General features: G+C 54.7%; 1 protein-coding gene across 1 annotated transcript; it reads right to left on the reverse strand.

The window, feature by feature from the left end:
• Window positions 1-10,922: 10,922 nt before the first annotated feature.
• On the reverse strand, window positions 10,923-15,634 carry LOC145513754 (uncharacterized). The gene is made up of 3 exons (XM_081510734.1): window positions 15,629-15,634; window positions 11,826-12,138; window positions 10,923-11,575 (listed from the first exon to the last, which is right to left on the reverse strand). The coding sequence occupies exons 1-3, from the start codon at window positions 15,632-15,634 to the stop codon at window positions 10,947-10,949; spliced, it is 948 nt and encodes a 315-aa protein (XP_081366860.1). The 3' UTR covers window positions 10,923-10,946.
• Window positions 15,635-15,989: the final 355 nt, after the last annotated feature.

Genomic DNA, 15,989 nt, shown 5'->3' on the forward strand with positions numbered 1-15,989 from the left:
TGAAGACTCAAAGCACGTGTCCGGTTTCTGCTCATTGTTCTTCTAGATTTGTGACAAGTTTTCATGGAAACTTTGTCTAGGGATAACTGGAAGTGAACTCGGTGTAAGGTGTCAAGTCTCCATCTCCATTCATGTCATGCCCTGCAGTTTCCAATTCCCTGTTCCTGAGTGGTTTTGGAGACCTTGTGGGAAGTTTGGTTGCATCGGAGTTTGCATTTCCACCTTGAGTAGATTCACACTGTTCTGCCCTCAGGGACACTGTCAAGGGGGAGTGAGGAGCAGCCTGCACTTGCAGCAGTGACCACACGGTGGGGCGAGTGCTGCTGTCCCCTCTGGGAGCCCCAGGCCACAGGCATCCCAGTGAGGAGCCAGCTCTGTGCTCAGCTGAAAGGAGTTATTCTCTCAGGAGCCTCTGAGCCCTTGCCTTTGGATCACCCAGGGTGGGCATTTACTGTGACAGAAAAAAATTGCCCTGAATTCCATGGACGGAAGAGCCTGGCTGTGTAGAGTTCGTGAGTTGCCGTGAATCAGACACAACTGAGGACACAAAAACTCAATAGACTAAAACACTTTTTGGGGGTGGGGGTAGTGAAAGGGGGTGATGTGGGGTTTTTTGTCTTATATAATAGCCAAGGGAAATCTAGTTTAAACCTAAATTCACATAGATGGGAAAGGTATAGCTCTCCGTCACCCTATTAAAAAAAAAAAAAAAAAAACGACTTAACTTTTCTGAAAGTTTATTTAGTAGCTTCCTTGAGCAGTTCATTGTGAAGCATTTTTTTTTTTTCTGTGACATTGGCCTCATTAAAAAGTACGGTTTGCGTTTACTGGATAATTTTGTTCATTGGTTTGTTAGGGAATCTTGGTAATATTTGAGTTTCCTGGGGAGCATGGTCACATGACCTGGCCCTGGCCAATCGGTGCGTTCCACCTCCCTGGCCACTGTGATTGGCTCCGGACTGGGGCAGTGCCCAATCGGGGCCCAGGGCCGGGCCTCACGTTGGAAGCCAGGGGAAGACGAGCTCTCGTCCTGCTGGGGTAGGGGAAGGGGTGGGGCCGGGGGAGGTCAGGCTCCAGCAGTGGGAGGGGCTTGAGGTCCGCCTGCGGCAGTTGGTGACCTTCCTGCTCCCCTCAGGGCAGAGCCGCCGGCCTGAGAATGAGGGCGCTGCTGAGCCCAGGGGCTGGGATGGCCCGTTGCTGCTGTGGTCCCAGAGCTCCACCCGAGACCTGAGGGAGGCCGTCTGCCCGTGAGTCCTCTCCCGCTTGTCTGTCAGCTTGTTTGAAGCATGCTGGGTTTTCTGCCCAGCTGGCTAAGGGGAGTCCCTGGAAATGCAAGGGTGTGGGTTTTGGCAGACTTCAGGGAAGACATGCCAGATGAGCCTGGGAGACTCCAGCTTAATCTGGATTCAGGAGATATCTCTTCGGGCCAGCTAGTAATTGTAGGATAAGCCTAATGAGTCTTCACAGGATGAAGAGAGTAACGTGCCAAGGTAGCAATCGATGTCCTCCTTCGAGAGGATGAAGCTGGTGCTCAGAGAAGGGGGGAACTTGGCCACAGCAAGGAGGTGTGCACCCAGACAGAACCCCCAGATCCGGCCATTTGAGCTCAGGGAGGCCAGTGGTGTGGCTTGTCCCTGTGGCAGGGGCCGAGGCACGCAGCCCACCCTGATTCCTGCGGGGGCCTGACTTGGGAAGTGCCATCTGGTAGCTTTGAGACTCACCAAACCAAATTGCACTGGAGAGGGGAAGGACACCTTCCTTCATCCACCCCCCACCCCCGCCGGATTCCCACATACCCTGACCCCTTTCTCTGGATTTCGGAGCCATTTCCAGAGTCCCGCTCATATGACCTCATTCGAAGTGCACTGTGGACGAGCTGCCATCTGCAGCTGCTACCACAGCAGCCAAGGGCTTCAGCTCCCGAGTACCTCCCTTCCTTTGGAACTTGGGGGCCCTCTACTCCCCACTTGCACACCACAGACCTTTGCTGAGGATTGTGGGGACCCTCACTCAGTTTGCAGCACGTTGTAGCCATCCCTGTCCTCTCAATACCTCCCTTGCAACTCAGCTTGTGAGCTCCTTTGGAGCAGCGTGGCCCACCTGGCTGCAACGGAAGAGACACAGCTGACAGGGAAACAACAGCTTAGATCTGACAGCCGGAAAGCTCTGTCAAAAGGGACCTCCCTCTTCACACCGTAGAGGCTGTAGGAGCCGCCAGGGTTTGGGAACCAGTGCTGGGGCCAAAATGACTCCACAGCTGTTTTCCTTCCTGGGGAGGGTTCTGGCTCCAGTGGGAATGGCTCAAGTCTCCTAAGGTTCTGAAAGCCCACTGTGTGCAGATTCACGGTACACAGAGAGGAGAAGGTGGAGTCCTGCCCTGGAGGTGGGCACAGCTCACGGATGAGCCAGGCAGGCAGGCAGGCAGGCAGGGCATGAGAACACCTGAGCTGCCTTCATGAGTGAATGGTGTGGGGGCAGAGGAAGAGAAGCCGGTCTGCTCCCTCATGTGGTGCCCAGGGCAGGTTGTCCCCAGAGGAAACCCTTACGACGGTGAGGACTATCACTGCTGTTTCCCAAGGGGTTCCGTCGGTGCGTGTCTTCCCCGGAGCGGTCAGGCCGTCTCTAAAGTACACTGGCCATGGGCATTGCCTCTCCTTGGAACTTCCCATGTGTTTCTCTTTTTTATGGAACAGTGATTTTTTAGAGGGGTTCTGGGCCACAAGGTTGTTGGGTCATTTTCTAGCCTTCTGTCGTGAAGAACGCTTTCCTGGGCGTTGGGGTGGTTTGTTGTTCCAGCTCCCTTTCTTGGCTTCTTTTGGGAGCTGGTGCAACAAGAGGAGCTCAGCCTCTGCCTTCTGGCTGAGATGTCACCCTTCAAACAGCAATGCCTGCCTGGAGATAATGATGGCATTTGCCAAAAGGGCTTCGTTTGGCACATGATATCTTGAAAGGACGTACACCGTCCTTTCAGCTATCAAAGGCTAGTTCAAATGACATACAAATGAGAACTCTCCAATGGAGTCTTACAGTAGGTGGAGAGTCCGAAAAAAACTCCTTCAGTCATTTCACTGAGAGTCATTGATTGGGGACACCAAGAATATAGGAAGGAATGCAGAAAGAAAAGATGAAATTGTGTTCAGGATCGGGGGGAGGGATGAACAGGGCGTGCTTGCCTTGAATCCAGGCTTTGTTGGGGGGTGGGGCATAAAGATCGAACGGGTCTGAAACTACAAATTGGGATGGTAACACAGTATCACCAGAGTTACACAACAGTGTTCCCAAATTGCAACAATGATGAAAAAGTTTACTAATCCCAACTTAACCAAGAGAAATACAGGAAACCATACACAAAATAAAACATCACCAGAAAGGTGGAAACAAACCAAATGCAAAGCAGTTCAGGGGAAAGGAACTCCATGTCCCCTGGGGGCAGACCGAGTTGCCGGCGTCCACGGTGAGCAGACAGGGATGGAGGCTGCAGAGCCGACCGCTCCCCTGGACGTGGTGTTTCCGGCAAGGGCTCTGGGTCTCTGCCCAGAGCGGGGGCTCGTTCTTCCTGCAGGGGCGAGTGAGTCATCGTCGGCGTCTGGGTGTTGCGCGGGAGCCAGGGCAGGCTCTCCCTGCCGAGGCGGTGACTCCTCCTCTGCCTCGGGTTCTCCTGCCAAAGCCCGAGCAGGTACAGGTGCACGTGGAGGTGGAGGTTCTGGCTGAGGGGGTGGGACATCAGTGCCTGGGGCTGGGGGCCCTGCAGGCACGGAGATCCGATCTGCCCGGTGTGCTGGCCAGTACCCAGCTGGCCTGGTGTCTCTGCGAGGACAAGTCTCGGTTCTCCATCTGGCCTCGGTGGATCCCTGGGTCCTGCACCTGGAGCCACCACCTCTGTAGGGACAGGTCTGGGAAGTAGAGCCTGGTTCCAGTTGGAGGCCAGTGCTAGAGCTGGGGGAGAAGCAAAGTTTGCCCACAGGCCAGCCTTGGCATGTGCGTATCCCGGGACAGAAAGCTTCCAAGAGATTCCCAAAGAATACCCAGGGTCGGATGTCTTTTGGGACTGAAGTGTGCAAGATGGGGGTGGGGGTGTGAGGCCAGCGCTTGCTGCAGGCCCAGCAGCATCTTTCGGGGACTCGTCCGTGTGTAGCTCAGCACCCCCTCCCCACACACTCCCGTGCACCAGCCCCAGCGTCCTCACCTCTGTGCTCTGGCGTGCTGGGCTCCAGGTCCTCCTGCTGCCTCAGAGGCCGGGGTTCTCGGGACTCTGGGTCGGAGCCGGGTGTGCTGAGCTCCGTGGCAGCCTCAGACTGGGCCGCCGGGTGTATCCTGGGCGGTGTCTCGGCAGCAGGCCTTCCCCGCCTCCGCTTCGCCCCCGGTGGGGCTGATGCCTCCGTGGGCACGCTCACCTGGAGCCTGCACTGGGCCTCACGGGCGGGGGGGTGGTGCTCCGACCCCTCCCTCCGGGAGGTGGACGGGGTGTCCCCGTCCTCGGCCTCATCACGTGGGAAGCTCTGCAACGACAGTGACCGTCAGCCAGCCGTGCTGGGAGTTTTCCGAGCTGGGCCTGGCCAGTGGAGCCGCTGCTTCTGCCTGCTCGAACTTCTCTTCCCAGAAGGGTCAGAGACGTGTGTCTGCTCAGATCCCCACCCGGGAGGAAAGAGACCCACCTGAGGGTGTGAGGTCAGCCTGGGCGGCCGGCGCTGCCCGCACTCTCCCCATCCCACCCAGCCTGCTCTCCCCTGGGGTGTGGACACAACTTCTCCGCAGGCTTCTGACCCCACATCCGCCTGGGCTTCCTTGAGGGAGACACACCCCGAGAAACCCGCATCCACACACACAGGCAAAGGACCCGGTGTTTCCGGGTGGCATGGGAGAGGTGGCCTGGCCCCGCCTGGGGCTCCCCGTGTTACCTTTCTGTTTCTCCGGGCAAAGGGCCAGAGGCCTCTCGGGGGTGCCCTGAGCCAACGTCGACAGGGTGCCCACGCTCACTGCCTGTGAGCTCTCCTGAGGCCCCGGCCTCTGGGCAGGGGCAAGCAGCAGAACATCCTGGTAGCAAGTGATCTGGCTGGGGGCTCCTCTCCGCTCTGGAGGCCTGGATACCCGGGTTGCGGGTTCTGTTGGGTTCTGTTGCCGGCAGGTGACATCATTTCCTGGGGTTCGTGCTGAGGTCCCTTCCCCAAAACTTCGCAAGGGAATCTCTGGGTTTCTGACTGCTCGACCACCCCCCTTAGGCCATGTGCAGGCACAGTGACAGCCACACAGCCCAGCCCACAGCGCTGGGGAGGCCTGGGTGCAGCCAGGGCCTGAGCTCCGAGGACCCCGCTGCTCTCAGACCAGGCTCCTTCTTCTCGTAAGTGGTGTGGCCCTGGACAAGCATATGCCCCTCAGGGTTTCCCCGGTCTCTCCATCTGCAGAGTGGGGGTCATTCTCCCATCTGTTTCCTAGGTCTGTCGGCCTACGAGCAGCTCCATGCCTTTCCACCTGGGGCTGATATCACGTGGAGCTTGTGCGCTGAGACTTCAGAAAGAAAGACTCCATCCAGGGCTGACACAGCACAGAATGGGGCAGAACGAGGCCTGGATGCGCCGTGGTACCCAGGAAAAGGCACTCCCCCTCCTGACTGTTTGGAGACCCCGCATGCAAGTTGGAGGACCGAAAGGAAGACTCGAAGGTCTCCCTCTCTGATAGAAAAGAGTAGCCAACTTTCTGGTCCTCTGTTTCCATTGAGATTCTGTTCAAGTGTCCCAGCTCGGCTTCTGCGGGTGGCTGAGCTTCTAATGGCTCCCTGCGTTCTTGTCTTTTCCTCTCCAAACCTTCCGTCCGTTTCCCCCTTCTGGGGTGGATGGGCGCTGTCATTGCTTCTACCTTCGAGACAGATTGATGAAAAGTCTGGACCATCGACTCCTTTCCTCTCTTTGGTTCCGTGTCTCTCTCTGGCTGTGTCCCTCTCTTTTCCTTTCTCGATTCAGTCTGTGTCTTCCTCTTTCTCTCTCGTGTGTGGATGGATGGATGCTAGGAATGCACATGTATATGATTAGATGAGGGTTATGTTTTAGGGATAGGTTAGAGGGAGAGAAAGGCTTTAGGTCGGAGTTGGTCATGGGGGAAGGGTCAAGGGTGGTGGTGGTGTTTCTTGGAATCTGAGTGCTGTGCATTCTTCGTCTCTTTCCATATGAACCCCTTCTCAGATACACCACTTGCAAGGAGTCTCTCATGTTCCGTTTCCTATCTTTTGCATTTGTGAATGCTTAGCTTCTCTGTTGTGAAGAGGTTCCATTGGATGGAAACCCATTGGTGTACTTGGTTTCCCTCTTTCCCTTACTTGAAGAGACCCATTTCTACCTCCGCCCAGCAAATGGCAAGGAGACTCTGATGTTAAGGAGCCTTTGACCTACGCTTCTTTCTAGCTATCTCATGACATCAGTCTTTAGGGTGAGGTTTTTCCCCGATATTGAGGTGGTGTGGGATCAAAACCAATAGCGTTCTTCAGATGTAGCTGTCTGGTTTTCCCATGGACATTGATTGAAGAGGCTTTCTTGTTCCCATTTGGATATTCTCCCCTTCTGTGTCAGAGATGAGTTGACCTTGGATGCCGGGGTTTGTTTCTGGACCCTCAACTTTATTCCATCGATCTGGATCTGTGTGTGTTGTTGTATTCCCAATAGCATACTGTCCTGCTGCTGCCGCTGCGGCTAAGTCACTTCAGTCGTGTCTGACTCTGCGCGACCCCATGGCCTGCAGCCTACCAGGCTCCTCCGTCCATGGCATTTTCCAGGCAAGAGTACTGGAGTGGGTCGCCATCGCCTTCTCCGATACTCTCCTGAGGATCCTAGTTTGGTCGTCTAATTTCCTTTCACACAACCTTGGACGTCCGTATCGGGGCTTTTTCGTCGGATTGTATTGACAATTTAGGCTCTTTTCTGTTTCCGTAACCCCTTTTGCAATTCTTTGTTCGGTGCGAACATGCATTGGCATTTTGGGAGGAATAGCATCGAAGCTGTGGATTGCCTTGTGGGGCTGTGACATCATTTTCCCAATAGGAATTCTTTCAAGCCCTGAGCACAGCTTCTCTTTCCAGTGATTGGTGTGGGCTTGATCTTCTTTCTTCCATCTCTCGCCGTTTTGTGAGAACAGGTCCTTCCTTCCCTTCTGGGTTAGATGGACTCGTGGGTATCACTTCAGTGAATGGCATTGTCAGTGGGGGTGATAATTCCCTTCTCATTGGAAGACTTTGCTGTGAGTATTAGAAGTGCAAGTGATTTCTCTTCCCCTTCCTCCCTGTCCATCTCTCAGAGCCACCGGGAAACAGAGGCCTCATCCAGGGTCACACAGGCCTGAGGGAGTGCAACTAGACTGTTGTTTCTTCAGGCCCTCAGTGCTGGACATCATCCGGGATACTCTGTGTGTGTCTTCCTCAGTCTGGCGTCCCTTCAGACCTTTCCCTAGTTTTCACAGGCTTGTTGTGTTGGTGTTCTTTGTCTGTTTGGAGACACGTCCTTGAGAAGCTTTGTGTTTCCACTCATTCGTCTCGCGATGTATGACCTGTCTTTTGCTTTTGTAATGAGGTCTTTCCCACGGTAGATATCTTTGATTTTGCAAAGTCCACTGTATTCTCTGGGTTGTTTTGTGGACTGCCTTTTAGTTTTGTGTGTGAAGACTCAAAGCACGTGTCCGGTTTCTGCTCATTGTTCTTCTAGATTTGTGACAAGTTTTCATGGAAACTTTGTCTAGGGATAACTGGAAGTGAACTCGGTGTAAGGTGTCAAGTCTCCATCTCCATTCATGTCATGCCCTGCAGTTTCCAATTCCCTGTTCCTGAGTGGTTTTGGAGACCTTGTGGGAAGTTTGGTTGCATCGCAGTTTGCATTTCCACCTTGAGTAGATTCACACTGTTCTGCCCTCAGGGACACTGTCAAGGGGGAGTGAGGAGCAGCCTGCACTTGCAGCAGTGACCACACGGTGGGGCGAGTGCTGCTGTCCCCTCTGGGAGCCCCAGGCCACAGGCATCCCAGTGAGGAGCCAGCTCTGTGCTCAGCTGAAAGGAGTTATTCTCTCAGGAGCCTCTGAGCCCTTGCCTTTGGATCACCCAGGGTGGGCATTTACTGTGACAGAAAAAAATTGCCCTGAATTCCATGGACGGAAGAGCCTGGCTGTGTAGAGTTCGTGAGTTGCCGTGAATCAGACACAACTGAGGACACAAAAACTCAATAGACTAAAACACTTTTTGGGGGTTGGGGGAGTGAAAGGGGGTGATGTGGGGTTTTTTGTCTTATATAATAGCCAAGGGAAATCTAGTTTAAACCTAAGTTCACATAGATGGGAAAGGTATAGCTCTCCGTCACCCTATTAAAAAAAAAAAAAAAAAACGACTTAACTTTTCTGAAAGTTTATTTAGTAGCTTCCTTGAGCAGTTCATTGTGAAGCACTTTTTTTTTTTTCTGTGACATTGGCCTCATTAAAAAGTACGGTTTGCGTTTACTGGATAATTTTGTTCATTGGTTTGTTAGGGAATCTTGGTAATATTTGAGTTTCCTGGGGAGCATGGTCACATGACCTGGCCCTGGCCAATCGGTGCGTTCCACCTCCCTGGCCACTGTGATTGGCTCCGGACTGGGGCAGTGCCCAATCGGGGCCCAGGGCCGGGCCTCACGTTGGAAGCCAGGGGAAGACGAGCTCTCGTCCTGCTGGGGTAGGGGAAGGGGTGGGGCCGGGGGAGGTCAGGCTCCAGCAGTGGGAGGGGCTTGAGGTCCGCCTGCGGCAGTTGGTGACCTTCCTGCTCCCCTCAGGGCAGAGCCGCCGGCCTGAGAATGAGGGCGCTGCTGAGCCCAGGGGCTGGGATGGCCCGTTGCTGCTGTGGTCCCAGAGCTCCACCCGAGACCTGAGGGAGGCCGTCTGCCCGTGAGTCCTCTCCCGCTTGTCTGTCAGCTTGTTTGAAGCATGCTGGGTTTTCTGCCCAGCTGGCTAAGGGGAGTCCCTGGAAATGCAAGGGTGTGGGTTTTGGCAGACTTCAGGGAAGACATGCCAGATGAGCCTGGGAGACTCCAGCTTAATCTGGATTCAGGAGATATCTCTTCGGGCCAGCTAGTAATTGTAGGATAAGCCTAATGAGTCTTCACAGGATGAAGAGAGTAACGTGCCAAGGTAGCAATCGATGTCCTCCTTCGAGAGGATGAAGCTGGTGCTCAGAGAAGGGGGGAACTTGGCCACAGCAAGGAGGTGTGCACCCAGACAGAACCCCCAGGTCCGGCCATTTGAGCTCAGGGAGGCCAGTGGTGTGGCTTGTCCCTGTGGCAGGGGCCGAGGCACGCAGCCCACCCTGATTCCTGCGGGGGCCTGACTTGGGAAGTGCCATCTGGTAGCTTTGAGACTCACCAAAGCAAATTGCACTGGAGAGAGGAAGGACACCTTCCTTCATCCACCCCCCACCCCCGCCGGATTCCCACATACCCTGACCCCTTTCTCTGGATTTCGGAGCCATTTCCAGAGTCCCGCTCATATGACCTCATTCGAAGTGCACTGTGGACGAGCTGCCATGTGCAGCTGCTACCACAGCAGCCAAGGGCTTTAGCTCCCGAGTACCTCCCTTCCTTTGGAACTTGGGGGCCCTCTACTCCCCACTTGCACACCACAGACCTTTGCTGAGGATTGTGGGGACCCTCACTCAGTTTGCAGCACGTTGTAGCCATCCCTGTCCTCTCAATACCTCCCTTGCAACTCAGCTTGTGAGCTCCTTTGGAGCAGCGTGGCCCACCTGGCTGCAACGGAAGAGACACAGCTGACAGGGAAACAACAGCTTAGATCTGACAGCCGGAAAGCTCTGTCAAAAGGGACCTCCCTCTTCACACCGTAGAGGCTGTAGGAGCCGCCAGGGTTTGGGAACCAGTGCTGGGGCCAAAATGACTCCACAGCTGTTTTCCTTCCTGGGGAGGGTTCTGGCTCCAGTGGGAATGGCTCAAGTCTCCTAAGGTTCTGAAAGCCCACTGTGTGCAGATTCACGGTACACAGAGAGGAGAAGGTGGAGTCCTGCCCTGGAGGTGGGCACAGCTCACGGATGAGCCAGGCAGGCAGGCAGGCAGGCAGGGCATGAGAACACCTGAGCTGCCTTCATGAGTGAATGGTGTGGGGGCAGAGGAAGAGAAGCCGGTCTGCTCCCTCATGTGGTGCCCAGGGCAGGTTGTCCCCAGAGGAAACCCTTACGACGGTGAGGACTATCACTGCTGTTTCCCAAGGGGTTCCGTCGGTGCGTGTCTTCCCCGGAGCGGTCAGGCCGTCTCTAAAGTACACTGGCCATGGGCATTGCCTCTCCTTGGAACTTCCCATGTGTTTCTCTTTTTTATGGAACAGTGATTTTTTAGAGGGGTTCTGGGCCACAAGGTTGTTGGGTCATTTTCTAGCCTTCTGTCGTGAAGAACGCTTTCCTGGGCGTTGGGGTGGTTTGTTGTTCCAGCTCCCTTTCTTGGCTTCTTTTGGGAGCTGGTGCAACAAGAGGAGCTCAGCCTCTGCCTTCTGGCTGAGATGTCACCCTTCAAACAGCAATGCCTGCCTGGAGATAATGATGGCATTTGCCAAAAGGGCTTCGTTTGGCACATGATATCTTGAAAGGACGTACACCGTCCTTTCAGCTATCAAAGGCTAGTTCAAATGACATACAAATGAGAACTCTCCAATGGAGTCTTACAGTAGGTGGAGAGTCCGAAAAAAACTCCTTCAGTCATTTCACTGAGAGTCATTGATTGGGGACACCAAGAATATAGGAAGGAATGCAGAAAGAAAAGATGAAATTGTGTTCAGGATCGGGGGGAGGGATGAACAGGGCGTGCTTGCCTTGAATCCAGGCTTTGTTGGGGGGTGGGGCATAAAGATCGAACGGGTCTGAAACTACAAAGTGGGATGGTAACACAGTATCACCAGAGTTACACAACAGTGTTCCCAAATTGCAACAATGATGAAAAAGTTTACTAATCCCAACTTAACCAAGAGAAATACAGGAAACCATACACAAAATAAAACATCACCAGAAAGGTGGAAACAAACCAAATGCAAAGCAGTTCAGGGGAAAGGAACTCCATGTCCCCTGGGGGCAGACCGAGTTGCCGGCGTCCACGGTGAGCAGACAGGGATGGAGGCTGCAGAGCCGACCGCTCCCCTGGACGTGGTGTTTCCGGCAAGGGCTCTGGGTCTCTGCCCAGAGCGGGGGCTCGTTCTTCCTGCAGGGGCGAGTGAGTCATCGTCGGCGTCTGGGTGTTGCGCGGGAGCCAGGGCAGGCTCTCCCTGCCGAGGCGGTGACTCCTCCTCTGCCTCGGGTTCTCCTGCCAAAGCCCGAGCAGGTACAGGTGCACGTGGAGGTGGAGGTTCTGGCTGAGGGGGTGGGACATCAGTGCCTGGGGCTGGGGGCCCTGCAGGCACGGAGATCCGATCTGCCCGGTGTGCTGGCCAGTACCCAGCTGGCCTGGTGTCTCTGCGAGGGCAAGTCTCGGTTCTCCATCTGGCCTCGGTGGATCCCTGGGTCCTGCACCTGGAGCCACCACCTCTGTAGGGACAGGTCTGGGAAGTAGAGCCTGGTTCCAGTTGGAGGCCAGTGCTAGAGCTGGGGGAGAAGCAAAGTTTGCCCACAGGCCAGCCTTGGCATGTGCGTATCCCGGGACAGAAAGCTTCCAAGAGATTCCCAAAGAATACCCAGGGTCGGATGTCTTTTGGGACTGAAGTGTGCAAGATGGGGGTGGGGGTGTGAGGCCAGCGCTTGCTGCAGGCCCAGCAGCATCTTTTGGGGACTCGTCCGTGTGTAGCTCAGCACCCCCTCCCCACACACTCCCGTGCACCAGCCCCAGCGTCCTCACCTCTGTGCTCTGGCGTGCTGGGCTCCAGGTCCTCCTGCTGCCTCAGAGGCCGGGGTTCTCGGGACTCTGGGTCGGAGCCGGGTGTGCTGAGCTCCGTGGCAGCCTCAGACTGGGCCGCCGGGTGTATCCTGGGCGGTGTCTCGGCAGCAGGCCTTCCCCGCCTCCGCTTCGCCCCCGGTGGGGCTGATGCCTCCGTGGGCACGCTCACCTGGAGCCTGCACTGGGCCTCACGGGCGGGGGGGTGGTGCTCCGACCCCTCCCTCCGGGAGGTGGACGGGGTGTCCCCGTCCTCGGCCTCATCACGTGGGAAGCTCTGCAACGACAGTGACCGTCAGCCAGCCGTGCTGGGAGTTTTCCGAGCTGGGCCTGGCCAGTGGAGCCGCTGCTTCTGCCTGCTCGAACTTCTCTTCCCAGAAGGGTCAGAGACGTGTGTCTGCTCAGATCCCCACCCGGGAGGAAAGAGACCCACCTGAGGGTGTGAGGTCAGCCTGGGCGGCCAGCGCTGCCCACACTCTCCCCATCCCACCCAGCCTGCTCTCCCCTGGGGTGTGGACACAACTTGTCTGCAGGCTTCTGACCACACCTCCGCCTGGGCTTCCTTGAGGGAGACACACCCCGAGAAACCCGCATCCACACACACAGGCAAAGGACCCGGTGTTTCCGGGTGGCATGGGAGAGGTGGCCTGGCCCCGCCTGGGGCTCCCCGTGTTACCTTTCTGTTTCTCCGGGCAAAGGGCCAGAGGCCTCTCGGGGGTGCCCTGAGCCAACGTCGACAGGGTGCCCACGCTCACTGCCTGTGAGCTCTCCTGAGGCCCCGGCCTCTGGGCAGGGGCAAACAGCAGAACATCCTGGCAGCAAGTGATCTGGCTGGGGGCTCCTCTCCGCTCTGGAGGCCTGGATACCCGGGTTGCGGGTTCTGTTGGGTTCTGTTGCCGGCAGGTGACATCATTTCCTGGGGTTCGTGCTGAGGTCCCTTCCCCAAAACTTCGCAAGGGAATCTCTGGGTTTCTGACTGCTCGACCACCCCCCTTAGGCCATGTGCAGGCACAGTGACAGCCACACAGCCCAGCCCACAGCCCTGGGGAGGCCTGGGTGCAGCCAGGGCCTGAGCTCCGAGGACCCCGCTGCTCTCAGACCAGGCTCCTTCTTCTCATAAGTGGTGTGGCCCTGGACAAGCATATGCCCCTCAGGGTTTCCCCGGTCTCTCCATCTGCAGAGTGGGGGTCATTCTCCCATCTGTTTCCTAGGTCTGTCGGCCTACGAGCAGCTCCATGCCTTTCCACCTGGGGCTGATATCACGTGGAGCTTGTGCGCTGAGACTTCAGAAAGAAAGACTCCATCCAGGGCTGACACAGCACAGAATGGGGCAGAACGAGGCCTGGATGCGCCGTGGTACCCAGGAAAAGGCACTCCCCCTCCTGACTGTTTGGAGACCCCGCATGCAAGTTGGAGGACCGAAAGGAAGTCTCGAAGGTCTCCCTCTCTGATAGAAAAGAGTAGCCAACTTTCTGGTCCTCTGTTTCCATTGAGATTCTGTTCAAGTGTCCCAGCTCGGCTTCTGCGGGTGGCTGAGCTTCTAATGGCTCCCTGCGTTCTTGTCTTTTCCTCTCCAAACCTTCCGTCCGTTTCCCCCTTCTGGGGTGGATGGGCGCTGTCATTGCTTCTACCTTCGAGACAGATTGATGAAAAGTCTGGACCATCGACTCCTTTCCTCTCTTTGGTTCCGTGTCTCTCTCTGGCTGTGTCCCTCTCTTTTCCTTTCTCGATTCAGTCTGTGTCTTCCTCTTTCTCTCTCGTGTGTGGATGGATGGATGCTAGGAATGCACATGTATATGATTAGATGAGGGTTATGTTTTAGGGATAGGTTAGAGGGAGAGAAAGGCTTTAGGTCGGAGTTGGTCATGGGGGAAGGGTCAAGGGTGGTGGTGGTGTTTCTTGGAATCTGAGTGCTGTGCATTCTTCGTCTCTTTCCATATGAACCCCTTCTCAGATACACCACTTGCAAGGAGTCTCTCATGTTCCGTTTCCTATCTTTTGCATTTGTGAATGCTTAGCTTCTCTGTTGTGAAGAGGTTCCATTGGATGGAAACCCATTGGTGTACTTGGTTTCCCTCTTTCCCTTACTTCAAGAGACCCATTTCTACCTCCGCCCAGCAAATGGCAAGGAGACTCTGATGTTAAGGAGCCTTTGACCTACGCTTCTTTCTAGCTATCTCATGACATCAGTCTTTAGGGTGAGGTTTTTCCCCGATATTGAGGTGGTGTGAGATCAAAACCAATAGCGTTCTTCAGATGTAGCTGTCTGGTTTTCCCATGGACATTGATTGAAGAGGCTTTCTTGTTCCCATTTGGATATTCTCCCCTTCTGTGTCAGAGATGAGTTGACCTTGGATGCCGGGGTTTGTTTCTGGACCCTCAACTTTATTCCATCGATCTGGATCTGTGTGTGTTGTTGTATTCCCAATAGCATACTGTCCTGCTGCTGCCGCTGCGGCTAAGTCACTTCAGTCGTGTCTGACTCTGCGCGACCCCATGGCCTGCAGCCTACCAGGCTCCTCCGTCCAGGGCATTTTCCAGGCAAGAGTACTGGAGTGGGTCGCCATCGCCTTCTCCGATACTCTCCTGAGGATCCTAGTTTGGTCGTCTAATTTCCTTTCACACAACCTTGGACGTCCGTATCGGGGCTTTTTCGTCGGATTGTATTGACAATTTAGGCTCTTTTCTGTTTCCGTAACCCCTTTTGCAATTCTTTGTTCGGTGCGAACATGCATTGGCATTTTGGGAGGAATAGCATCGAAGCTGTGGATTGCCTTGTGGGGCTGTGACATCATTTTCCCAATAGGAATTCTTTCAAGCCCTGAGCACAGCTTCTCTTTCCAGTGATTGGTGTGGGCTTGATCTTCTTTCTTCCATCTCTCGCCGTTTTGTGAGAACAGGTCCTTCCTTCCCTTCTGGGTTAGATGGACTCGTGGGTATCACTTCAGTGAATGGCATTGTCAGTGGGGGTGATAATTCCCTTCTCATTGGAAGACTTTGCTGTGAGTATTAGAAGTGCAAGTGATTTCTCTTCCCCTTCCTCCCTGTCCATCTCTCAGAGCCACCGGGAAACAGAGGCCTCATCCAGGGTCACACAGGCCTGAGGGAGTGCAACTAGACTGTTGTTTCTTCAGGCCCTCAGTGCTGGATATCATCCGGGATACTCTGTGTGTGTCTTCCTCAGTCTGGCGTCCCTTCAGACCTTTCCCTAGTTTTCACAGGCTTGTTGTGTTGGTGTTCTTTGTCTGTTTGGAGACCCGTCCTTGAGAAGCTTTGTGTTTCCACTCATTCGTCTCGCGATGTATGACCTGTCTTTTGCTTTTCTAATGAGGTCTTTCCCACGGTAGATATCTTTGATTTTGCAAAGTCCACTGTATTCTCTGGGTTGTTTTGTGGACTGCCTTTTAGTTTTGTGTGTGAAGACTCAAAGCACGTGTCCGGTTTCTGCTCATTGTTCTTCTAGATTTGTGACAAGTTTTCATGGAAACTTTGTCTAGGGATAACTGGAAGTGAACTCGGTGTAAGGTGTCAAGTCTCCATCTCCATTCATGTCATGCCCTGCAGTTTCCAATTCCCTGTTCCTGAGTGGTTTTGGAGACCTTGTGGGAAGTTTGGTTGCATCGGAGTTTGCATTTCCACCTTGAGTAGATTCACACTGTTCTGCCCTCAGGGACACTGTCAAGGGGGAGTGAGGAGCAGCCTGCACTTGCAGCAGTGACCACACGGTGGGGCGAGTGCTGCTGTCCCCTCTGGGAGCCCCAGGCCACAGGCATCCCAGTGAGGAGCCAGCTCTGTGCTCAGCTGAAAGGAGTTATTCTCTCAGGAGCCTCTGAGCCCTTGCCTTTGGATCACCCAGGGTGGGCATTTACTGTGACAGAAAAAAATTGCCCTGAATTCCATGGACGGAAGAGCCTGGCTGTGTAGAGTTCGTGAGTTGCCGTGAATCAGACACAACTGAGGACACAAAAACTCAATAGACTAAAACACTTTTTGGGGGTGGGGGTAGTGAAAGGGGGTGATGTGGGGTTTTTTGTCTTATATAATAGCCAAGGGAAATCTAGTTTAAACCTAAATTCACATAGATGGGAAAGGTATAGCTCTCCGTCACCCTATTAAAAAAAAAAAAAA

Source organism: Giraffa tippelskirchi, chromosome 7 (genome assembly GCF_054371585.1).
Source record: "Giraffa tippelskirchi isolate mGirTip1 chromosome 7, T2T-mGirTip1v1.2.pri, whole genome shotgun sequence".
NCBI lineage: Eukaryota > Metazoa > Chordata > Mammalia > Artiodactyla > Giraffidae > Giraffa > Giraffa tippelskirchi.

Bases quoted from the DNA above. Each gene is read 5' to 3' on its own strand.
- LOC145513754 (XM_081510734.1), bottom strand. The intron at 11,576-11,825 runs GTGAGGACGCTG...CTTCTCCCCCAG, and splicing joins CAGCACGCCAGAGCACAGAG to CTCTAGCACTGGCCTCCAAC.